General features: G+C 35.7%; 1 protein-coding gene across 6 annotated transcripts in view; it reads right to left on the reverse strand.

Annotated features, from left to right (window-relative positions):
• Positions 1-26,537, reverse strand: part of AGMO (alkylglycerol monooxygenase) — a 339,413-nt gene that overhangs the window by 148,430 nt on the left and 164,446 nt on the right. For all 6 annotated transcript variants that reach the window (XR_011437830.1, XR_011437829.1, XR_011437831.1 and 3 more), the window contains exons 10-12: positions 25,243-25,359; positions 13,473-13,555; positions 5,065-5,170 (exon numbers count right to left, since the gene is read on the reverse strand). Coding sequence is in view for 3 of the 6 variants with exons in the window: in XM_001495676.5 (XP_001495726.2) it covers positions 5,065-5,170; positions 13,473-13,555; positions 25,243-25,359 (306 nt within the window). In the remaining 3 variants the exon portion in view is untranslated. The remainder of the gene's footprint in view (positions 1-5,064; positions 5,171-13,472; positions 13,556-25,242; positions 25,360-26,537) is intronic.

The following is a 26,537-nucleotide window of genomic DNA, read 5'->3' on the forward strand; positions in this document are numbered from 1 at the left end:
TCACTATTTACACACCAGATATTATGCTAGATTCTATAAACTCAATCTTCTTTACTCCTTTAAGTATCAAAACAACACCTGATAGATTTTCATTCTCCTTTTTGCTCAGGGAACTAAGCTGAGGGAATTAAGGTGTGGTTAGTTTAGATAACTCCCTGACAGCCCCACAACCAATCGGCAGAGATGGGAATGATGCTTGGGTTTGTCTGACTTCAAAGCCAATACTTTTTCCAGTACTCTATGCCCATAGTATCAAAATATACGCAAACAAATATTTCCCATTATCTTATATACTTGTCAAACATAGCTATTCATCTGTGACCTCGCTATCTTCTCTTTAAGGGTTCATCATTTTAGACATTTTTAAGCTCCTGATATGAGAAAATTAAATCAATCATAAATTCACAAGTGCATCTTAGAAAGAAAAAATTACACTGAGCTAGCAGAAAAAAAATATACATGTATGTGTACATGAGTGAGAAACGAGTGAACGAAAGAATGAAGAGATTGTTTTTCTGTCAAATTTCGGTTTTGTTTTTTTGCTGGGAAGGATTTGCCCTGAGCTAACATCTGTTGTCAACCTTCCTCTTTCCTTTTCTCCCCAAAGTCCCCAGTACATGGCTGTATGTCCTAGTTATAAGTCCTTCTAGTTCTTCTATGTGAGCTCTGGCCAGTCATGGCAACTGACAGCCGGGTGGTATCATTCCACGACCGGGAAACGACCCTGGGCCACCAAAGTGGTGGGAGCGTGGAACTTTAACCACTAGACCGTCAGGGTCAGCTCAGTCAAATTTCTTGTGAATGAAAACTCAAGTTAAAAAAAAGGCATGTGAGTTGGTGGTCAAAATATTGATGGACCTATCCGAAGAGAAATGTACAGGGACAGGGGCTATCATTGCACACACTAAACGGAACACTGTGCATTTGTGAAGCTCTAAATTCTATTTATAAATAGCAAGAACACCACACTTACCTAATATTTTAGTGGATATAAGGTAAAGGGAATAAATCTCCCACATACTGGTGACAGGATCAAATTCCAGTTAGACTGTATTTCTGAATCACAATTTTAGCTACATAAGAACTGTTTTATAATCTAAATGAAAAATAATTTAAGGTCAATTTTACTGTCTGTGTGTGCTCGGGTGTAGGTGTTTTAAGCTGTAAGTGTAGTCAACAGTATGCTGGCTTAGTATAGAAGAACTGGTATTCATGCAACCCTATGGAATTGGAGTTACATAATAAAGCAATATGACAGAAAAATCCCAACCAGTCTTCTAGATAAACAGTGAAGAGTTACAGGCCCAAAGGCTGATGTTGTGAATTGATTTATAAAAGAAAGGGCATTAATTGCTTCAATGGACTGATTCTAATGATAACTACAAAGAAAAATGATGAGAACATTGCGTCCTTGTAGTATAATCACTCCTAGTCAGTCAGCCCTAATTCTCATTGAACGGAGTCCCTGAGGCCAGCTGTTAGGTTTTTATACTCCTTGTGTGGGGCAAAGGACAGTTTTATTAAAACTGTGATAAATGGCAAAGATTTACAGAAAGTTACATGAAATAAAAAATATGAGGAAAACACAAATTTGAAATAACGATGGAAAAATAAGAATTGTAACTGGTTGCTATTTAAAAAATCTTCAACTTTAAAAGGAAGTCAAGGAAAAGGCTGCTTCACAGGTAAAAATGTTAATAATAAAATACTTTGGGTAGCCCTGGTGGCCTAGTGGTTAAATTTGGCACGCTGTGCTTTGGTGTCCTGGGTTTGGTTCCCAGGTGAAGACCTATACCACTAGTCTATTGGTGGCCATGTTGTGGCGATGGCTCACATACAAAGTGGAGGAAGATTAGCTCAGGGTGAAACTTCCTCAGCAAAAAGAGGAAGATTGGCAACAGATGTAAGGTGAGGGCAAATCTTGCTCAGCAAAAAATAAATTAATAATAATAATAATATTTGCCCTTCTTTACCATACAGTTACTGACTTCTGGTCAGAGAAAATTTGTTCAGTTTTAACTATGGCAATTTAATAGTTAATAATAATTTGAATAATAATAATAGCAGTAATAGTTTTAATAATGGTAATAGCTGTAATTATAGTAAGATGAACAATAAGAACTAAAATGTATCAAGTGCTTCCTATGTTCTACCCATGGTGTCTTTTAATTTTTCCACCAAACATTGTGAAGTAGATAATATTATTACACCATTTTAAGGAACAGTTTTAGTGGTAAACCACAGGCAATGTCTACTCCTGAAGAATAGGCCATGAGCGTGCCTAGATGGACAAGAACAGGTTCTGCAAAGAGTAGATAAGCAGCTTGAAAGATTTGGCCGTAGTGTCCTTCCTTCCTCGAATCACAACCCAAAGATAATTCAGAGGTAAATTATTCAAACTGTTAGTCTTTTAAGAACACTTTGCTGTTAAATTGATAAAACCTTTTATTATGTCTCTTCATATTTTTCAAAGTACTTTTGCTGCATTGTATCTGTACTTTTCATCTAAAACCCTCGAGGTAGATGAGTATTGCTATCATTATGTGATGATTAAGAACTATGGTGTCAGACTTCCTGAGTTTGTATCCTGACTTATTAGTCATGTTAATGCAAACAAGTTATTTAACCTCTCTGTAACTCAATTTTCTCATAATACTAACACTAAGAGTAATTACATCATGAGTTACATTGATATGAAGATCAAGTGGAATAATACAAGTAAGGCATTTAGAACATAGTAAAAGTTAAATGCATGTTGGCCCTCACTAAACCTATTTTGCAGGTGACCAACCTGAGGTGAAGAGACCGATGTCACAGAGTCAGTGTCAGACTAAGAATTCATAACCATGAATTTTAAGGTTCAACATCATGGCTCCTCGATATCCCCTAGGCTGGTTTTCCCAGACTTGACTTTTGGATCCCAAGGCAAGGCAAAGAATTATTCCAAGGGATCTTTAAGTTGATATGAAATAATAATAATAGCATCTAACACTTAGTGAGCATGTACTGTGTGTCCAGCACTCTGTTAAATCTCTTGTATAGAGTATCTCATTTAATCTTCAAAATCTTATTAGATAGACATTGTTACTTTGTCTACTTACAGATGAAGAAGGCAAGGCCAAGAATATTTAAGTGGTCAAGGAACTGCCCAAGGACGCATAACTAGTATGTTCCTGAGCCAGGAATCAAATTCAGGTAACCCGGTTTCGAAACTCAAGTCTTAACCACTCATTCTCACCTATCGACTGCATAAGTAAACTGACATCATCTCACCACTGGAGTTCATCTCACTCAAAAGTTGGACACACTACACTGCCTTCCACTATCCCATCATCAAAGAACCCCAAATGCAATGTGTTTCTGTAGGCATACATTACCACTTGTTTATACCATGGATAACTTAAAGATCCCACATTCTCAATTTTCTTTTGGAGCATTTTAGATAAACTACCACAATATACTAAAGAGCAGATTCATTAAATGGAATTATTCTCTTTCATATCTATAATTAGAATTATAATTAGAATGTCTTCCCTCATTGAGAAGGTGAAAATACTGCTCTTTGATTTTAATGGATCTTTTGGGGACATGTATATTTCCAAATTTCATTAAATACATACAATTTATGCTTCTTCATTTTGCTTTTAGGTTGTAATTCAAGAAACAATATACAAACTTTAATGTCTATTAAATACAAAATGTGTTAGATTAGCTGATATCCAAGATCCTGATACTAAGAGTTTATGCTTCATTTAAAACATTTACATGGTTTTTAAGATTTTTTTTATGTTTCATTTTTCTCCCCAAAGCCCACCAGTACATAGTTGTGCATTTTTAGTTGTGGGTCCTTCTAGTTGTGGCATGTGGGACGCTGCCTCAGCATGGCTTGATGAGCAGCGCCATGTCCACGCCCAGGATTCAAACTGGCCAAACCCTGGGCCACCAAAGCAGAGCATGCAAACTTAACCACTTGGCCACAGGGCCAGCCCCAAAACATTTACATGATTTTTAAAGTAGAAAATATATTCACATCGTTCATAAATTTTAAAGTTACCAAAGAATATTAATAAGACTCTTCCTCTTATTCCTCTCTTCTAGCCACACAATTCACCTTCACACAGGCAACCATGGGTTAGGTTCTTGTTTCTCCTCCCCGATATATTTACATGCGTAAAATAAGTACATTTATATATTTATATACGTGTATCTCCCCCTCCTCATTTTTATACTTATATGCCTTGTATGGTAGCATCAAATTATTTTCCAAAGAGATTGTTTCAATTCACAATCATTACTAAATTCTGAAGGTGTCTATTTTAGTTTTTCCATTGATGCTGGGGGAAATGGTAGCATTTATGCTTCATGCTTAAATAAGGTTATGTATTGCACCTTCTGAGGATGTTGGCAGGTTGCTCCACATCAAAGTTAAACAACAGAACCCTTAATTTAAAAGAAGAAAACTATATCCATTATAATATTAGTGATGAGAATAAAAATTTTTTAACAGTTGTTAAAAGATCTGAAACAATAAATATATACCCAAAAGTTCAATGTAGTTCTTAGAAGGTAAGTTTTAATAGTCATAGAAGATCAAATTATAACATATATTTTTCAGCTGTAGAAAAGTCTCAGTGACATTAATGATTTCCATAAAACTATTACCTCTTGTAGGATTGACAAGACGTCTTAATCACAATTTTCACTTTAACGATGTGAAAGGAAAGATCTCAAATGACGGAGTCTCTACCAAGAACTTTTTGTAAAATCACTTCTATTTTTTGAGAACCAAATATGCGGCCTAATTTCTTTATAAACATCATGCAACGTAATTTGTCCAACAAGTCTATGAGGTTAGTGATATCAGTCAAAATTTAGAGACCAGAAAACTGAGGCTCAACAATATTAACCAGCTCAAGGAGACACAGCTAAGAAGTTTTGGTAAGTAAGTGAATAGATAAAAAATTCCCACGAGTACCAGTCACAAAATAAATAGACAAAAACATAGCTGAATGAATGAATTAAATACGCAATAGATGTATAACCTTGCTATAGCAAACGTCTTACCTCAAAAGCTAATGACAAGGAAGGGATGAAAGGCTTCAGATGACCAAATCTCCACAGCGTTAGGAACACCAAGCAACGGAGAGTTTCCACAAGAGCTGCCTTAGGTCTGAAATAAGCATCATCAACGTGAATTAGCTTTAAATATGCTCTTCATGTGTTTACATGTTATAATCAACATAGTGATACACATTTCTTTTAATTTCCAAGAAATAGTATTTTAATATATTTGAGGAGCTTGTGCCTCTGAAGTTGTTTGAAGACTGGCATTAAACCAAGAAATGAAATGCATCCTTTTAAAGAAAATCTGTTCTTTATCGATTTATTGCTTAGCTTGAGCATTGATGAGTTAGGGTGAAGCATACTTTCAACTAATAAGTAAAATATTAGACAACTAAATTTCTAGGATTTAAAGTAAATGAGGCTCCCCTCACTCAACTAATACCTTTATACTCCATTCATTCAAAAAAAATGATTTGTTAGGAGGACTAAATTTGTTAACTACTCTAAAATAATGAACAGTCAATTTCTGAAATACTGGTAGCATGGGAAATGTGTAGTTGTGTCTAATATGATATGTAGCATAAATATAGAACTTTGTTAATTCTTTTGTGATGAGTATTTTCTGTATATATGGTATCCTTGAAATTCAAACTCTAAAATAAATGAAATAAGTGTGTTTATGTATTTGAAACAGAGTTGAATGTCACATACAGATAAGCATTTATAAATTGTCTTATAATGGTAGTAATGAACAGCTACTTAATCAGCTTAAAATAAGCTTTATATGATATTCATTTAACATTCTGGTAATAGGATTAATTTATTTGTGAAAAAAAAATTTAACAACATTTTTCCCTTGTAAAATAATGTTCTATCACTACTATAAGTAACTTTTTTTTTAACAAAAATTCATATCTGGTTAATTTTCGATGAAAAAGCAGAAATAAGATTTCAATTTTAAAACACATTTAGTTTGTATTAATTCTGTCCTATGATTTACTTTTAACCGTTTATATTGTGAAATGAAACACACATAGGGAGAAGTATATAAAAGAGAAATCTGTAGCTCGATGATTTTCAACAAATAAACAATCGTGTCACCACCACTCAGTATGAGCACCCGCACAGCCCTCTCACCTCCTCAATGCTTCCACCCGCCCTCCATCTCAGAGAGATTCACTATCCTGATTTTTACAGTAATCACACCCTTTCTTGCAGTTTTTTAATTTACATTTTTACCACTTTAGTATGAGCTCCTAAACATTATTCTTTAGTTTTATCTTTTTTTCCTGCTTCCTATGAATGGGATTACATCATATGCACTTTTTTGTAGCTAGCATCTTTCATTCAGTGTTGTTAGTGAGATTGTTGTTATGCTGCTGCATGTAGCAGTAGGTCATTCCTTCGCTCCTGCATAGTATTCCATTGTGTGAATATACCAATATCCATGAGTTCGTTCACCTGGTGAAGGACATTTTGGCTTGTTGGCATCACTCATTTATTATGAGCAATGCTTTTTGAACACTCTTTTACATGTCTTTGGGTGTATTGGTGAGTGTATGCCTAAGCTGGAACTGCTGGGATATAGGTGTATATATATATGTTCAAATTTAGTAAAATTCTCAAACGGTTCTTCAGATTAGGTATCACAGTACAAACCCCCCTCTTCAGTGTGTGAGCATCCAACAGTTGGTGTTGTCAATCTTTTCAACTTCAGCCGTTTGGGATGTAAAGTCTTTGCTACTAAAATTTGCAGTTAGCTTTTCCCACTTGAGGTTTTATCTTTTACTGTCTCAATGAGAGTCAATTTTTGAAGAATTGAGTTTTGAAATACTATTATAGTCTAATTCATCAATTTTATCTTTATGATTAGGGATTTTTGTGTACCGTTTAATATTTTTACCTACTCTAAGATTATAGAGCTATGTTACTATGCTATCTGCTGGAATCTGTATCAGTTTTCCTCTCACTTTTAAATCCCTGACCCCAGAATTAAACTTTATGGTGTAAAGTATTTGTCAAGTTTATTTTTCTTAGTCCTATGTGGAAATCCAATTTTTCCAAGACCATTTATTGAAAAGACAGCCTTTTCCCACAGCTCTGCAGGGACACCTTTGTCACAAATCAAGTCTCTGTATATGCAAAGATCTGTTTCTAGGTTCTCTATTCTAATCTTTGTGCCAATAAAACATGTCTAATTATTGTAGCGTTATAATAAATCTTGACAGCCAGTAGCACAACTCCTGCCATTTTTTTAAACCTCAAGACTGTGTTGGCTATTATTGGGCCTTTGCATTTCCATATTTTAGAAAGAGCCTGTCAAATTCTATGAAGAAATCTTTTACAATTTCAATTCAGATTGCATTGAATATGTAAATCAATCTGGTGAGAATTGCAATTTTTAAAATATTGAGCATTCTAATCTATGAAGATAGTTATCTCTCTACTTATTTAGTTCTTTCTTTTTCACAATATTTCAATAATTTTATAATGTTTTTAAAGATTTTGTACTCATTTTTCTAGGATGATTTTTTCTTGCTATTTGATATATTTGATGCTATGGCATATTTTATTTGCTAGTACATAAAAATGTAACTGATGACAATTTCTCTAAAAATTTTCCTAAATTCATCTATTAATTTGAATAATTTCCATATAGATTCTTTGAATTTTCTAATTAATCCATTAATTATATTAATCAATTTAAATTGATTAATCTAATGAATTTACTAATTTCTTTCAAATCCTTTTGCCTTTTTTTCTTTCTCTATCCTTCCTCCACTATTTCTAGCACAAGGCCAAATAATAAGCATATTTTAACTTGGCTGGCTTTAAAGGGAAATTTTTAACGTTTCACTACCAAATGTAAAACTTGCTGTAGAAGTTTGTAAAAATAGTTTTTACTTCACTTTCATTTTTGCTGGATGTAGAATTTTAGGTTGGCAGATATTTTCTTTCAGCACTTTAAAAACATCATTCCATTCTCTTCTGGCTTCCATTGCGCTGGTTTAGAATGACATACCTATATTTCAGTATGAGTTCTTTTTTTATTTTTTAACACCATTTGATTCACTTTTTCTTTTAAATTGAAGTCACTTTCGTTTATAACATTATATGAATTTCAGATGTACATCATATTGTATTTTGACTTCTGTACAAACTGCATCATGTTCACCACCAAAAGTCTAGTTTCTACCTGTCACTGTACATGTGCTCCTTTACCCTTTCACCCTCCCTCGACCTCTTCCCATCTGGGAACCACCAACCTGTTCTCTACATCTATGTGTTTGTTCGTTAGTTTGTTTATCTTCCACTTATGACTGCAGCCATATGGTAATTGTCTTCCTTCATCTGAATTATTTCCCCTTGGCATAATACCCTCAAGGTCCATCCATGTTATCACAAATGGCAAGATTTCATCTTTTTTTATGGCTGAATTGTATTCCATTGTGTGTGTGTGTGTGTATACCACATCTTCTTTATCCATTCATCCATTGATGGGCACTTATGTTGCTTCTAAGTCTTGGCTGTTGTGAATAATGCTGCAATGAACATAGGGGTACATATATCTTTTCGACTTAGTGTTTTCATGTGTTTTAGTTAAAGACCCTGAAGTGGAATAGCTGGATCATATGGTATTTCTATTTTCAATTTTTTGAGAATTCTCCATAGTCTTTTCCATAGTAGTTGCCCCAGTTTGCATTCCTACCAGCAGTGTATGAGGGTTCTCTTTTCTCCACATTCTCTCAAAGACTTGTTATTTCTTGTCCTTCTAATTATAGCCATTCTGACAGTTGCGAGGTGATATCTCATTGTAGTTTTGATTTAAATTTCCCTAATAATTAGTGATTGAACAACTTTTATGTGCATGTTGGCCATCTGTATATCTTCTTTGGAAAAATGTCTGTTCAGATACTTTACCCTTTTTTTAATTGGGTTGTTTGTGCTTTTTTGTAGTTGAGTTGTATGAGTTCTTTGTAAATTTTTTGATATTAACCCCTTATCACATATATGACATGCAAATATCTTCTCCCAATTGGCAGATTGTCTTTTTGTTTTGTTGATGATTTCCTTTGCCCTGCAGAAGTTTTCAGTTTGGTGTAGGCCCATTTGTTTATTTTTTTCTTTTGTTCCCTTTGCCTGAGGAAACACGACATTCAAAAAGGTACTGTTAAGACCAATATCAAAGAGTGTACTTCCTATGTTTTCTCCTAGTAGTTTTATTTATTTAACTTTTTTGAAGAAGATTAGCCCTGAACTAACTGCTGTCAATCCTCCTCCTTTTTGCTGAGGAAGACTGACCCGGAGCTAACATCCGTGCCCATCTTCCTCTACTTTATAGGTGGCACGCCTGCCACAGCATAGTATGCCAAGTGGTGCCATGTCTGCACCCGGGATCCAAACCGGCGAACCCTTGGCCACCGAAGCAGAACATGTGCACTTAACTGCTACACCACCAGGCCGGCCCCCTCCAGTAGTTTTATTGTTTCAGGTCATACATTCAAGTCTTTAGTCCATTTTGAGTTAATTTTTGTGTATCATGTAAGATATAGCTCCCCTTCCTCTCCCACCAAAACCATTTCTAGATTTCTATCTTCAAACTTGCTAATTCTCTCTTCCATATGGTCTATTCTATTTCCAATGCTTTCTACTTTATTCTTTGTCTCATTTATGTGTTCTTCAGCTCCAGAATTTCTGGGTGGTTTTTTTTTTTAACATTTCAATCTTTTTGGTGAAGTACTCCTTTTGCTCATTAATTTTATTCCTGCACTCACTGTACTGTCTTTCTGAGTTTTCTTCCAACTTGTTGTGTTTCTTCATGACAGCTAGTTGAAATTCCCTGTCAGTTAGATCACAATCTTCCATGACTTCAAGTTTGTTTTCTGGAGAGTTGTCATTTTCTTTTTGTGCCACCGTGTTACTATAGTCCTTAATGGTCCTCAATGAGTTGTTCCTCTGCTGGCGCACTTGTGGTAACAAACACCTTTCTTATTTGGGTAAGGCTTTGGTTGCTTTGCTTCTCAGCTGCTTCCGCTTGTATTTGAGGATCTTTACTTTCCACCCTCCACTGCCTCTGCCAGAAGCATCATCAGTGCCCTCCTTGTGCTGCTTGTGCCGCTGAGGTTGCTGGTGCCTTGCTGCTCATGATGATGCCACTGTATTTGTTGGTGTCACCACCAGATTCACTAGGCTGCGAGCACCTCTACTATTTCCAGTGTTGCCTGCATTGTGTGTCCCCCAACTGTAGTGGGGGAGGGGGAGAGTGGGATGGGAGTTGGGGTTATGCGCGCTTCTGGCATGTCCAAAGTTTGTTGAGTCTGCAGGTATTGCTGCTACAGGTAGGAAGGATAAGTTTTAGGGCCTCTGCAACTGGGGCAACCAGGTTCATGGGTTCCACTGTTGCTGTCACCTGGCTCTCCTTGGGCTCTGGTGCTGCTGCCACCTGCAGCACCTGTGCTGCTGCTCCTGGGTTATCTGGTGGTGTTGGAAATGCCACTGCCAGGGGCACTGAGTTCATGAGTGTCGTTACCACTGTCAGGTGTGCTGAGGTTGTGAGCAATACTAACTCTGCTTGAGGGGTAGGGGTAGGGTTGCAAGTGCCACTGGGGCTCCCAAAGGCTCTGGTTACCAGTGGCTGTGTGGTTCCTGGAACCTCAGGTCATGGACACCACCACTCTTGCCAGGGACTTGGGGTCTTGTATTCAGCCCTCACTGCTAGCAGGCCAGTGTTGGGGTGCTGCCACCTGAGCTGGTTCATGGGCACTTTGCAACTCCTGAAGTCTTAGGTTGTGAGTGCCACCCACCACTGCTGGGTGAGGGGGAGGAGATGAGCCACGAGTGCTACCACAGCTCATGCAGCCTCTGGTCTTTGGCATAGGTGTCATTCCTGGAATCTTACTTTGTGGCACCACCTGCCACTGCTGGGCATGTCAGGGTCTTGGATATGGTCCCCTCTGATAGAAGGGCCCATGTTGGAGACAGTGCCACTGGAGGTAGGGGAGGGGCTGAGTCCTGGCCACTGCTGCATTTTCTGAAGCCTCATGTTGCAAGCATCATCTGCCACTGTTGGGGGAGAGGGCGAGGCTGAGCCATGAGTCCTGCTGTAGTTCCTGCAGTCTCTGATCTCCTGTGCTAGTACACTCAGGTCAAGGGTGCTGCCACTACTGCTAAGGGTATCGGGGTCTTGGATGCAGCTTCTGCTGCTGAAAGGGCTGATGTCAGAGGCACCACTGCCAGGAAAGGGGGAGGGAGCTAGGTCACAGGTATCTTCAGGGTTCTTGGAGCCCCTGGTAGTGGGTTGCAATGATCTCTGGCACCACCGAGAGCATGGGCTGCCTGGATTCCTGGGGCCTCCATTCATGGGCACTACCCTAGTTCCAGGGCCTCTGGTCACAGGCATGGCCCACAGATCCTGGAACCTCCGGTGTCAAGAGCTGCCACCACTACTTCCCTGGTTCCACTGCTTCCAGGAGGTCCAGTCCACTCACCTGCCGCTGTATAGATGTATAGATCTCTCAGTTTCTGGTGTGCTGTGCAGCGAGTCGTTTGTTGGTCTAGGGTTATCCTACTGGTTGTAACTTAGAGGGGAGACAAAGGGAACAACTCTGCCATGATACTGATATTGTGATTTCACTGTGATTTCTTGAATAAGGCCAGAGGCAGTTTAGACTTTCATATGATTATATAAAATAAGAATAAATTAATGTATCATAGGATATATCATGGAAAAATTGATATTTTGCTTATTTGACCTGTTTGTCTGTATCCATGGAGACAAAATATCTTCATTAAAAAATGAAACTAGGGGCCGGCCTGGTGGCATAGCAGTTAAGTTCCCATGCTCCCTTTTGGTGGCCAGGGGTTTGGTTCGGATCCTGGGTGCAGACCTACACACCGCTCATCAAGCCATGCTGTGGTGTCATCCCACAAAGAAGAGCTAGAATGACTTACAACTAGGACATAGAACTATGTGCTGGGGCTTTGGGGAGGAAAAAAATAAAAAAGAAGATTGGGAACAGATGTTAGCTCAGGGCCAATCTTCCTCACCACCCCTCTCCCGACAAATAAAATGAAACTACACTATTGCTATTGGCTGATTGCTAATTCTATTACGTGTATGCAACAAATAGAATTGTGATCTTTAAAAAATGATCCTGATTCTTTGGATCTGGATAATTATTTCAGATGGCTGTAACCCATTTTTCCATTTTCTCTTTTTATGGCTCAGTATGTACTTTATTTCTAGTAAAGAAAAGTAGGGATAGAGAGCTACACAAACTCAATGATAAAATAAGCACAATTTTTAAAGCATTGAAGGAAATAAGTTTAAAATTCTACTTGTTCACATATGACTAAGCAAAGCGTGCTAGCTGCATCATTCTTTACCAAATGTTTACAGGGAATGCAGACTATAAACAGTTCTGTTAACCAGTAAGTTCATTTGGACCCGGATCTTGAAGAAACTCCAGAACCTCTCACTATTCCAGAACATCCATTAACATTCCTTAGGAAGGTGACATAACATTCGATATAAATTAAATGTATGCTTATTGTACATATAAAATTTCCTGAAAGTAATGGTTATTGGTTACCTACTTGAACAACAATTACGCTACAACAAAGATAAGATTTCAAGAATGACTGAGCTTTTTGCAGTTTTTCACAAAGCTACAATACATGTAAAGTCTATAATAGAATTCTGGAGCCACATTGCTTAGGTTTGTGTTCTGTAGAATCTCTTACTGACCGTCCGCCTGACTTTCTTAATCTGCAAAATGAGTTTTATAGTAATTTTTATCTCAGAGCATTGTTATAAAGATTAATAACATATTCCATAGCACATATTAAGTACAAAAATATTCATATTAGTATCACTATTAAAGATTGATAAATACTAAGCAATAACCAATGGATATTTTTGTATGTTCTTTCTGCCATAAAAGCAATTTAAAATTACTCAAGTGAATGTGTTTTCTGGCCTGGGTAGTATTTAAAACAGGATTCTTTAAATAATATGCTGTGTGAGGGTAAAGGACATAAACTTTAAATATACATACATTCTGGCATAGATTATGAACTATTCAATGGCAAAGGAAAAATACTCAAATATGTTTTATATTTTATTACGTATGCAGAATTACGATCTATGTTTTGCCAAATCAATCATTATATTTTATAGGTTTTCTTTAATATACTTGAAAACTTAAATTTCATTTAAAAGCTTAGATTTAAAATGCACCCTTGGTTTAGAACCAGATAAACTGCTGCTCTGTTTTGTTTAAAATGGAGGTGCAAAATTTTAGTTTCCACTTTATTTTTTTAATAAAAGATATTTGGTGAATATCAATGTTTCACATAAAAAAACTGCATTATAAAGTTACATAAAATGAAAGAATTTCACTTCTTGCCTTTGATCCAGAAGTAGTCCAATGGAGGTCAAGGTCAGGAGAATGAAGCAAACCCTCAGAAGGAGAGTGACCTGTGATAGTGCCTGTCAAACACAGAGACCAATGTATCCTGTAGGAGACTTATCAGAAGAAACATTAGAATTTAAAGCTGACAATTAAAACGGCCCCCAATTTTATTTATATTACATCATTTGTTACTGACTTTTTTCGAAAAGGTTGAATATGCAGTGGACACTTTGGTTTTCCTAATGTCATTTAGTTAGTTTGTTGGACACTTGGAGAATGAATTAGACAATTCCACAATCATATTTTGCTTATGTGTCCTTTATAAAAATTCTCCTTTAAAGTTTTGACTTTCATAATTCTTCGGAAAACCTGTGCCCCAAGTATGGAGAAATGACTTACATTTTTATGAATAAATATCACATCCAATAGCTATTTTTAACATCACCAATTCTTTGTGGTTTCAAACCCAAAGCTGTCTTTAATACAGAAAATATTAAAGGAGAATGTGTTTATGAGTGTGAACACATATATGGAAGAGATTGCACACACACACACTCACACTCATATTTGATGAAACTTGTATCTTCATAGGTATATGTTAAAATTATCTTTTGGATTTTTGTAACAAAAACACCATATTTTTCTGTCATAATTATAAATTAGTTATGCATTGTGTTTACATGTCGAAATTTAATAATAATGTGTTTTGAGCATCTACTATTTTTTAGCTTCTATGCCATGTGTTTCATTCACTTTAATTCTTTTTTATAGTCCCAACAACCTTGCAGAGCAGGTATCATTAAATCTGATTCATATATGAAAAAGCAAACAAACTGGGAATCAGAGAATTAAGTAACTTTTCCATCATCACACAAAAATAAATGATGCCTCTGGAATTCAAAATAGACCTTCCTGACCCCAAAGAGTGACAATGGCAGACTGCGTATGAGCCAAAAGCTTAAAGAGGGCAGGGGAAGAGATCTAAGTTGAGACTACATAGCTAATGTTTAGGCCAGACGAATACTGCTTTAGGTTGAAAGTGGATAGTAAAAGCAAAGAGTTGAATACACAACCCCTGAATGATTTCCCTACTCACTGATAGTGTTTACATTTCACCTTTATGAGAAGACCAGAGGTGTGATACAACAGGTTGGCTAAAATAGTGATCTAAATCTTTCTGAAATAACTAGAGGTAATTTCAACTCATTATAAACTAGTATACACATCAAACAAATTGCAACTATCTAAAGTTATAAACCATAAGCGAAACCCCCAGTTGCAATTGTGCTCACATCCAGTCCCCCAGCTCCATACTATCTTATAAATTGGCCCTGTCTCTCACGGCCAACTTCTAACACCTCTCTATTCACTATCCACATGCTTAAGATGGCACCTGGAATTGCCAAGAGATTTTAAACACTCCAAAGCAATAGTTTAGTAAGAGAGTATTGCTGAATGGTCAAAAATCTGAATAAAAATGTTTAGAAATATGGGGACAGTGTTAGGGGTCAGATATGGGATGGGGAGCATAGTGGACACCAGAATGTTTTAGTGGAGAGCAGTAGAGCGGTATTTGGATATGTGGAATATAGTGGTGCCTGCTTTCAGACAGTGAAGCAAAAAAATCAGAAAAATATTTTCTTGGTGGTAGAAGTAACTAGGTATGCTTGAGTAGATTAATATTTGCTTAAGAGAAACACTTTATCTTTAAAGAAAAATGTTTCTTTCATCATTCTTGCTTCATTTTGAGTTTTTAGGGAAAAATTCATATGGAAGGGAGAGATGATTTGTGCCCAAAAACTATAGCATGATTTTAAGTGTTCTATAAGTATTAGGGTTTGGAATTATGTGACCCTCTCAGCCATGTAACCATGGGCAAATTATTAAGCATTTCCAGGGCTCTGTTATGTGTTTGGTATGTTTGAAATAAAATACGAGTTTGGCAAGGACTGTAATAACATATTTAGACGAGTGCTTGGCACAAAGTAAAAAGTCAATTAGTGGTCATGATGAATATGATTGTTATTATGTTCAGACTATACTAATTTTCTAAATGGCACTTGGGCTAATTTTAATTAATTACAATAAGACAAAGAAGCACAAATAAAAGATCCATTAGTTCTTCCAAATATCACAGGAAATGCAGAGATAGGACAAAATATACCTTTTATTTTGGTTAGGGAATTTACAATCCCTGGACCAAAAAAGGAACTCTTTCTGCAAATTGCTTCCTGGCTACTGGAGTCAGAGTGAAAACCAACTTAATACAGCTATCCAGCTGCCTAGTCAGTGCCTCTACTCGGCTAATAGGCATCTGAAACTTAGCATGACTAAAACCCTGTATTTAATTTCCTCCTCCATACCACGCATTCTCCAGTTTTCTTCAGCTTAGAATGGCACCCCCAGTTTTTCAACTGCTCAAGCCAAAAGACCTGTGACTCATCCTTGACTCTTGCACTGTTTACTTCTAATACATCAGAGGTAAATGTCAGCATTATATTTGAAATATATCCAGAATAAAGGTATGTGTTACCAACGGCACCACTAATACCCTCTTGCATCCCGACATGGTCTCTACCACAATTGACATACCCTCTTAAACGGTCTCTCCACTTCTAAAACTGTGTGTCCACCTATCATGGCCTGCCACCCCTAGTATGCAGATGAAAGTCTGGCTACTTTTAAAACATAAGTCATATCACTCTTCCTTTCTAAATCCTCCAGGAGCTTCAAATCTCACCTAGAATAAAGCTCAAAGTCCTTACTCTGGCCTATATATAGCATACACCCATTATCATGCTGTCCTCTAGTAACCTCTCTGTCTTTCACTCTTAAGCCATGTCAGAAATTTTGCTCTTCATTGAACATAACAAGTATCCTTCCCACTCAAGTCTGTTTCACCTACTGTTCCTTCTACTTGGAATGACTTCCCCCACTGATCCTTCTGGTTCATTCCTTCATTTCGTTCAGGTAACTATTCAAATGCACATCCTTGTCTGTCATATATAAAATAGTACTTCTCCACAACTCTCTATAACCTTATTTTGCTGTATTGAGCTCCATACAGCTTATCACTTCCACACACTTATACATGTGTTTGCGTGTGCATTCTCCAGCTGTTTGTTGCCTGTCTCTTGCCACTAGAATCTAAGTTCCATGAGAGGTTTTATTTCTTTATTCACTGTTACATCCCAAGTGCCTAGAACATTGTCTGACACATAGTCAGTACTTAATATATGTTTGTTGAATGACTGGCCATATGAATGAATATTTTACATTTGTGTTTTAATATTCATACCTTTAATATTAATAATTTAAATTAAATGATTAATTGGATTAAGCAATAATTTCATATTATAACATTAAATGTTTAATATAACATCAATATTTTAATTCCTAAAAATTAAAAATAAATTCTATTAAATTATTCAATACTTTAATATTTAGTAATTTATTATTAATAACTATATTAATATATTGTGTTTCAAAATGTTAAATAGGTAAAATATTAAATCCTTTAATATTCATATATTTAATTCCTTAAAGATCAGAATTGTCCTAAAAGTGTTTGAGTTTAAAGGAAGCTAAGATTACTGTAAGAAGGAATTAAATATAGAACACATACGCTTCCTTTAGAAAGTCCATTTTTCTATAGAATGTCTAATTTCTCCATACAGTATTCTTTAATAGGCTAATTAGGGCATATAATCAATTGATAAACTCTAATTTCTACACATTCATTCCTTGAAAATTTGTTGAGTGTGTGCTAGGCACTATGATAACTGTGAGTTTAAGAGAGGGAGCAAGAAAGACAAGATCCTTGCCCCAGAAATCACACTAGTTTACTCCCTGCTGAGATGACCATAGGCCAGCCACACTAGAGCCCAAAGGGAGAAAAATATAGAATTGATAGGCTTTGACCAGTATAAACCGTTAGTCTCCTGTGTTTTAAATGATATGTGAAATGACAGAAACATTGTCAGTTTTTCATAACAAGTAAGATTTTACTTTTTGTTGGGTTTACTCCCGTTTCATGCCATGCACTACTAGTATATCTTTCATGTAAAATATTGCTATCTTAAAGTGCTGAAATGGAATTAGTCTAAATTAACCAGTGAATGCATTATAAGTCTTTGTCAAAAAAAGATACATGAGGAAGGTCATAGCTGTAAAAGCTTTGTTAAGCAAGGTATTTTTTTCCCTCCTTTAAAATTATCTTTCAAATCCCAAGCAGTTGGTAACCCTTATTTCCATAGGTTTTCCAGTGCAAGAATCACTGTCCAGATTCATATGTCTGAAGAGCTCTACCTCTCTGAAGCTTTCTTTAAGTAACAGATGGGAAAAAAATACTCTGGAAGCAACATTAACTACAGAGGAGCTCTAGAATTACATGTTTGATGCAATTTTGCTTAAACAATCAATGACCTTGTGGGAGTCTTCCTGTGCTCACAGAGAAAAAGAAGAAAGCCTTTTTCTTTCGGACTGGGCATATCACCTTCTTATTATTCCATGGAAAAGCCCCAGTGGTCAACACAACTACCTTTCATATTTCCTTACCCAACAAATCTCACAAAGGGAAATATCAGCCCCATCTACTATGTTCTAAAATAATTAGTATGCTTCTACATAAAAATTCTTTTTAACTTTATGTATTGTTAAAGATGATTTGATATTTTGCACAATTTTATTCTAAGGACTTAGAAATGAAAATGTCTGGATTTTGTTATTATAACAACATGGTGCATTTTTAGGAGTTTCTCTAAAATGTGTCTGAGAAGAGCTACTAAAGTGATTATTTCGCTTCAAAAATGCTCATCTTCCCAAACATCTTTAAAATGAAGTCGAAATTGCCTGATACGTAAACCTTTGTAAGTTCTGACGGGCAGGCAGCAGACTGGGTTTGCTGGCACACATGTTGGGCTGCCTCATCACCTGTATGACTCTGAGGGCTTCACTTTCCAGATGCCTTGAGCTGCTGGGTTTGTCATGCTGAAAATTAAGGCTAGAAGATGTTTCCCAGCATCACAACACAGACACAGGAACAGAACCTCAGGTGACACCTAGCGCAATTTGTAATTCTATGTGGATCTCAAGACTGTATCTTGAAATAAGATCTTGCTCTTTAAAAAATTTGTCAATATTGATTATATTCGTTTTTTGCAAATTTCCAGAACTCCCTAGGTGGTCACTATTAAAGTGTGCAAAAAGGAATATGATTAGAATGAACATTTTCTAGAATTTCAAACAAGAAGTAAACAAAATAAATATGTCAAAGATGAAAATATATTGGCTAAGAACTATAATAAATATATAGGTCAGAAACATTGAATTGCTGTGGAATTAGTGCATTTCTACAAAAATTTGTATGAAACAAAAGCAAAAAAACTGCATTTAAAAAACTGTAAACACAAGAATAGTTGTGCTAAAGTTACATTTTAAGCTGTGATTCTGCTCATTAAAAAAATGAATGTGCAGGGACCGCCAGGTGGTGCAGCGGTTAAGTTCGCACGTTCCGCTTCCGTGGCCGGGGGTTCGCCGGTTCGGATCCCGGGTGCAGACTCCGCACCACTTGTCAAGCCATGCTGTGGTAGGCATCCCACATAGAAAGCAGAGGAAGATGGGCACGGATGTCAGCTCAGGGCTAATCTTCCTCAAAAAAAAACAAAAAAAAAGAATGTGCACCTGACAAGATAGAGAAGCAAGAACTGGTTTACGCTCCCACTTGAAAAAAGAAACACCAAAAACCAACAATATGTCTGAAACATTTGTTTTCAAGACACTGGACATAAGGCAGCAAAGGTCAGTGATTCCAGGAAAATGGGATATAAGTGACATGACTCTACTATTGTCCAAGCTTATTATCCTGAGAGAGTTTCTAGACCACAGCACAGAGAGAACCCAGGGGAGGCCTGGTGAACTCCCTGAGTTGAGGAGATAAAGCTGGAATTTTGGAGAAACCAAGGAGGTTATTGTTTGGATGACAGATACCAATGAGGAGGCAGTTACATAGACAGAACTCTAGAAACCTGCAGAGGGTGCCCTCCGAGTCTAGTACATCAGGTCACGCACGTGGGGAAAGTATTGGAGGCCAGACAAGGATCACAGCTTGCAATGCTAGCACTCACACAGGGCTGCCATAGTGCATATTCCCACCAGCCAGACTGCACAACCTCATGAACCACTGGGTATCTGGTAGAGAACACCAAAGGGTCTTGCCTCAGTACTGGGTAATAATTAGCCCAAGACTGAGCAACCTCAGCATGAAAGGTCCTACACCAGTTGCTGGAAGGTACTCGTGTTGCCGTAGTTTCTTTCTTGGATGTTCAGTAGAACTATTTCAAGATTCAATGAAGCCACTCTGAATTATCAGTATTTGCCTCAAGATCTCACTGACATCAGTATACCAACTTTCTCTATACTTTTGACAGAAAAATTTTGTCTTTTTCACTAATAAACAAGTAAAAATGTAAGCTATATAGCTTTCAGTTATTTCCCAAAATACAAAATAAAAAGAAGAGATGTTAAAAGTCACAGAGAGACAAACGTCCTTTTCCTGAAGATTACTTTTAATAAGGAAATATGACTCCCAAGAACTGGGAATTCAGACTTTGAGTTTCCAAAGCTGAATTAAAATGGCTAAATTGACATGTTTTTCATAAATCAAAGTGAGATCTTAATTCAAATTACAGTTTATAGCTGATTATGATTATTATATGATATATTTTAAGGGAGCAGCCTGATAGTGACCAAATTTGGTGACAATACTAAGAGTATGAAGATATATTTAATTTCACAGTTAATATTTCATTATTTGATGTAAATGACACTTTAAATGGATAATTTCCCACTTTATTATACTGCAATATAGTGGCCAAAAATTATATTTTTCATTGGAACTCGCAATAATCAATTTTATAAGTTCCTGAATTCTATGCTTATCAGACAGGTAGCTTTTGTTAAGATCCTTTCTTTACCACACATTTATTACATTCATTTCATGGCTTTAAGGTATAATTGCTGCCCATTTTGACTCACATTTCTTTTTTTCGTATTACTTCACTTACCACCTAAATATTATAGGAAATTAAATTAAATCCCAATGGGCTGCAGTGGAAGAAAACAGTACACACTGTATATTGACTTGAGAGGTTTCACCTAGGACCTAGGCTAGATCTAATTTGTGCGAGTGATGCTGTCTGTTATGAGAGCACAGCTAAATATATTGATTTCTTTTCCCCAATATTAAAGCATGTCAACATGAAAGCATTAGTTACAATATTGTATCGCCCATAATGTTTTACTAAGTATAGCATCTAAGGGAATTTAAAACTATAAAAATCTGTTTCCGAATTTGTATTGGAAATTCTCAGATGTCTCATTTACTTGAAATATACCATCAAATAGTCTGTGTTAAAACAAATCTGCAGTAACTTTATTACACATTCTATTATATGACTGTTAAATATGCAAACTGCTTTGAATGTGTCTATTATTTAAAAGGATAGCATTGCTTTTTACTTTAAAAGCAAGTTTTACTCTGGAAGCACGCTAGCGTGTCCATATTTTCATTTCAAATGCGTATTCATGATATCACCCCATGAAGCGGACCCTGGCAGCTGAGGAATTGATTTCCCAAGCATTACTAAACCAAGATCAACATAAAAGTCTGTGGGTCATATCACTAAACTAAACATTATCTATTTAAATGTATGCATTGCAAGTTTCAGTAAAAAAGGAATGTGCCTTTTATACCTTTGTGGTGGCCATCAAATTGCTTTTTTGACTCCTAAAGTTATTTCTACAGAATTGCACACATAAAACAAGTAAGTATTTATCTACTTTTGGTATATGTATAAACAGAAAAGGCTGTGGGACCACAGCAGGGTTGCCAATTACAAGTCAGCCACAACTTTTCTATGTGATTATTGGCTACAGTGAATCTGGAAAAAAAATATTGCCGTTGGATTTTAATGTCTTCATATGCTTTTAAACATCCCTGAGGCTAGAACAGCACTATAGAATTTTGCAAATAAGCAACCTTTTTTCTTAGTTGCACAGCATGTTTTTAGCAAAGAAAACTGTGGGTGGTAAACAAGTCAACACACCTTTCAAAATTAATTTACGTCAGGAGTGAAGCTGTCTCCACTTCTAATTTTAGTTTGGGAAGGATTTCAACACTTGATACTTCTCTTTGTCAATATATTTCCATGAGTTGCTCATATAGTTGAATTCCTCATATAGTTTTTTATGACAGTAGAAAAATCTTGTGAAAACTGTCACATAAGTTATATCTTTTAATATACACACACTGTGCCCGGCTACATTTTTACCCAGGAAGTACTCACACAGGCCTAGACATTCAAATCTCTTGGTGAATTTAATGTTAAGGGCCTCTATTTCAAAATCAAAATGGGTAAATTTACATTTTTGCTTCTAGGAATTAATATAATTTACTTTTGGATTTAATTTAGTACAGCTAAGAAAATTCAATAACGCAAAGTGTACTCAACGTTGATCAGTATATTAAAAGATATTCAGATGCAGATGATCTAGCTTTTCTTCTGGTCTCATTTAACTATCTAAACTCTATTAATGCATGCATATTTTAGTCATAATTTAGGTGAACAAATTAAGACAAAGTAGTTTAACAAAGTTATCAGTGATGGGTTAATTATGTCATACTTGAAGAGATCATTAGGAGGGCCTTAGGTTAAGCAATTAATAAGCCTAACCATGATGGTAGTTTGATGTCTACATATGCACTGTTAAGAGTGACGTGGTTCATGCTGCTTTTAAGAAAGCTTTGCTCCTGAAATAAATTCCTGGGTACAGATTTTGTCTCTTTTGAAGCTAAAGGAAAATGAACCTAGTACAATGTGGAACAATGTGGTTCATTAGTTGCAGCACATACATGAGAGAGCAAACAATAAGCCAGTATATTTCCTACCATCATATTCTCAAAACATTTCTGGTCACATCATATCCCATTTCTTAGTTTCACTTCATAAAATGGAAACTAGAATTTAAATCATTGTTTTCTGCTGTAATCAGGAAAGTCCTTTACATATTTTCCTGAAGCTTTTAAAAAAATTGTATGTGGACAGAGAGCACACATGAACTTGTCTATTGTTCAAAATTGGGGTCACTATTTGTAGCGATGTTTGATTATTAATTTTAAATGCAAAATCCACAAATACATATGGGCAACACCAATCATGAAGGTCTTTAAATAATGTCAAAAATTAAAATGGCTTTCTTTAATATACTATGCAGTAACTTCTATAATAATTTTCTGTAAACTTATTTTATTTAGCAGGACACACTGTGGCACACACACTCTTCGTTGCCTAACCAGAAAATACCCCCATTTCTTCTGTGCTAACACTGTGCTTATTTGTCCAGGTAAAGGGAAGGCATATGTTCAGGTGGAAAGTGAACTCTTTATCCCCAGGGTATGAATCATGCTTGGTATAATTCATTCATGGTTAATTCATGACTAAGTGTTAGTTATTGGTTCAGTGTGGGCATGAGAATTAGTCCTGAACAATGAGACATGAAAGGACATTTGCTGTGAAATATTCTGGGACTTCTCTTCCTCCTTCTTAATGAAATGAAATTTACAAGATGCTCTAGGAGAATTGAATTTGCTGCCTTTGGTAACAGTCTGTGAGGACAGGATGCCTGCAGTTGCTGTAATTACCTTACGATGAGGAAAGCCAGGAAAACTGTAGAGAAGCCTTTTTGGAAGCTCTACGTCTCTGAACTGCTGAACTCATCAATCCTGGAAACACTTGCCTCTGAATTTCCAGTTATGTTTAAGCCACATTTAATTGGATATTCTGTTTCTCAGAGCAGAAGATATCTAATAGGCACTCATGCTATACATACTTCAAGTAAAATGGTATCTTGCAGGAAGCTTTATATGTTACCATGCATTTTATGTGTTTAAAAATATTTTTTGAAAACAAGTTCAAATCACATATTTATGAGTAAGAAAGATTTATATGGATCTAACATTTGTTATTTTTGTCTGCTCAAATCTATTTTCCTTTTTCCATATACTGTCTTCTCAGTTTTTTCTTTCAAGACATCTTTTCCTCCTCTCAGACCATGAGGATCCTGTGGAGCTGACCCCGTCCTCCCATTCACAGATTAATGGTCTAAGATCCATGCCTGACCACATTGATTGGTTAAGGATACCCAGATGAATAAATCACAACAACAGACTCCAGTTTGGAACGTTCACTTCCGGGGATCTTTGTACAGTAGGGTTTAAAGCTAGAATTGCTGGTAGCCATCCCGCCACCACAAAAGCCGGAGTCTGTAGGAGAATCTGCACTGAGAAAAGCATAGCTGTAAGAAAGAAGGAGAAGGTTCCTGTTGGCATTATTTGACTCATTGGATCCAGCACTGCCTGAAGAAGAAATAGCTCCAGACTTTTCAGTTAAATGAGTTAATAAATTCACTTTGGGTTGAATATCTGTCACATACCACTGGAAGTCCTGCTTAACGCACTCAGTAACCTGCTTCAGGTAGAATTCCTTCTTGTAATTCACTGCATAAGTCATGCGAAATATTTGTGATTGATCCACTGCGATTACTATATCAGGATTATTAAAATGGTATCTTATTAAAAATAATTTCATGAGATTTATACATTAAAATTATTAAAAATAACCCTATAGTAGCCCCATTTTTCTGCACATATTATTTATTAATTTCTATTACTTATGGAATTTTTATGGATGGATTGATATCTGTCAATAGAACAGAACTACTCTTTGAAAACGTAATTCATATTGCCTGCGTTCACCGTCTACTAATCCTATTTGTATTCATTTACATATTTTTCTGGATTCTTGCATTTTTTTTTTGTATTTTTCATAGTTTTCTTTATGTTTGAAGATAACTTACTTTTTTGACTCTAGCTTTTAATGTATTATTTCTCTCTTCAGTTGTGTTTAAACTGCTATTTAAGTCATTGACTTTCTCAGGTCTGTTATCGTACCTTTGTGCTCTAAAAGTTTAATTTGATTATTTCTAGATGTGCCTCATCATTTTTGATAGTCCCTTCTTTCTTGGTTTTTCATTTCCTTTTAATTTCATCTTCTCCTTCTTCAAACTTAAATTTACTTAATTTATATTTTAGTTACTTTAATTTCCAAAACCTGTTGTTTCTGAGGATTTGATTCTGTTGTTTGTTGTTTCTGCTAATGCGTTGCTTCATGGCTTTCTTCTACTGTGTTTCTGTGCTTTTAAACTCTGAGTTCATTGGGACATTATCTGTGGGAATATTCTGAGACTTGGGTTTAAGGGAATTGCTCCAAGCACGATTTGAACGTGGATCTGTTAGACACAAGGACCCTTATCTGAGACCACTTGAAACTATATTCTTAGATTTATAAATCAATGATTAGTATAAATCCTGGAACTGTATCTGAGTGAAAACTGGTTTATAATTAAAAATCCTCAGGGAAGGCTTTTTTCTGCCTCCTCAAAGCCAAGTCAATATCCATAGCATACCATTTGATGGACGTTCTATACAGGAACACTTTGGCTATGATTAATAAGTTTACGTTTAATAGTCTAGAAGAAGTAATTTGTCTGTTTGTGAGATATTGCCAAAGTTAAAGTGGACAATTACAGAAAAGAAGAAACCACAGCCATAATATGGGGAGCTTATTTTCATTTTCAGACAAAGTGACATTTCATTTTCAGACAAAGATGATTTTCTCACACTCTACTTAAAATAAACACCACTTACAGCTTTGTCTGCGAAGGTGTCTTCATAAAATGCTAGCAACAGAGCAAACTGTACTACTGCATATATCTTTATTAGTTGAGACGCCAGTGATGAGAAGGGAACTTCCTTCCCTGTGACCTAGGAAGACAAGAAAGAAGCCTTTCCTTTACATTGCTCCCTGACTTATGCTTCTCATTGAAATTCACACTAAGTGAAGAGGAGATATGCCAAAAGAAAGGAAAGGTTTTGTTATTCTTTTTTGTTTTTCAAAAATGTCTCTAACATTCATTTTTTTTTTACAGAAAAAATACATAGGTTAGAAAACTTGTTTTTCATTTAGAAGCATTATAATTTCTGACTTAGTGTACCTTATATAGAGCAATGCAAGAATTGATTCCTCAGTATATACTGATGATAAACATGACCACCCTGAACACGAAATATGAAGTGTAAAAATGTGAATACAAAAATATGTCCATGATTATACATGAAAGTATAGCAAAAGAAAATATGGAAGGCGATTTTGGGTAGTGTAGATAATCATGCCTAAAAGAGAAATATTGTTTTATTGGAAACAACTTTTCTCAAATAGTTTCCCGGAAATATAATAATTCTATTATTATAATGCAGATTTAGACACCAGTATGACTTTAAAATATTCACTTTGAATTATCTATTGAAAAAAAAAGAAAAAGTAATAAGTAGACTACAGCTAAATAGACACTTTGGAACTGAAATAAGCAAACTACTTTGACCTATATTGGGTTGGTTCATTGCTACATAACTGATTATGAACATAACTGAAAGTCTGGGAAGTTTCAACACAGCAGCTTTCATAACTGGATGAAAAAACATCCTTATTTAGATCAATATTTTTAAAAAATAGTATTCAAATAAAACACAATTTTATTTCCTTAAAATATTGGCTAATTTTTATACTCATGATCATCTTTGAAATCAATACTAGTTTACTCTTTCTATTGTTTCTACTTTACTCTTAGTAACAGTTATTTTAATTAGAAATCACAATATATAGCCTGAATGATTGGGAAGAAATTCCTTTTTCATCTCCATAAGAGGAATTCCAGATTGAAACTGAACTTTTCATTTGGTTTCCATTGTTTTAAATTTCTGACTTGCTTGTTTTTGGTTTTTAACATGATTTTTGTATTTAATGCTACTACTCAAAAATATTGCACTATAGAATGAATAAGTTATGGTCTAATCCAATAACCACATCATCTTAGTATGACTTTAGACCTTCCATATTAGAGACCTCAGTCTTTCATGAACAAAATGAAGGCGAGACTGAATCA

This window comes from Equus caballus, chromosome 4 (assembly GCF_041296265.1).
Source record: "Equus caballus isolate H_3958 breed thoroughbred chromosome 4, TB-T2T, whole genome shotgun sequence".
Taxonomy (NCBI): Eukaryota; Metazoa; Chordata; class Mammalia; order Perissodactyla; family Equidae; genus Equus; species Equus caballus.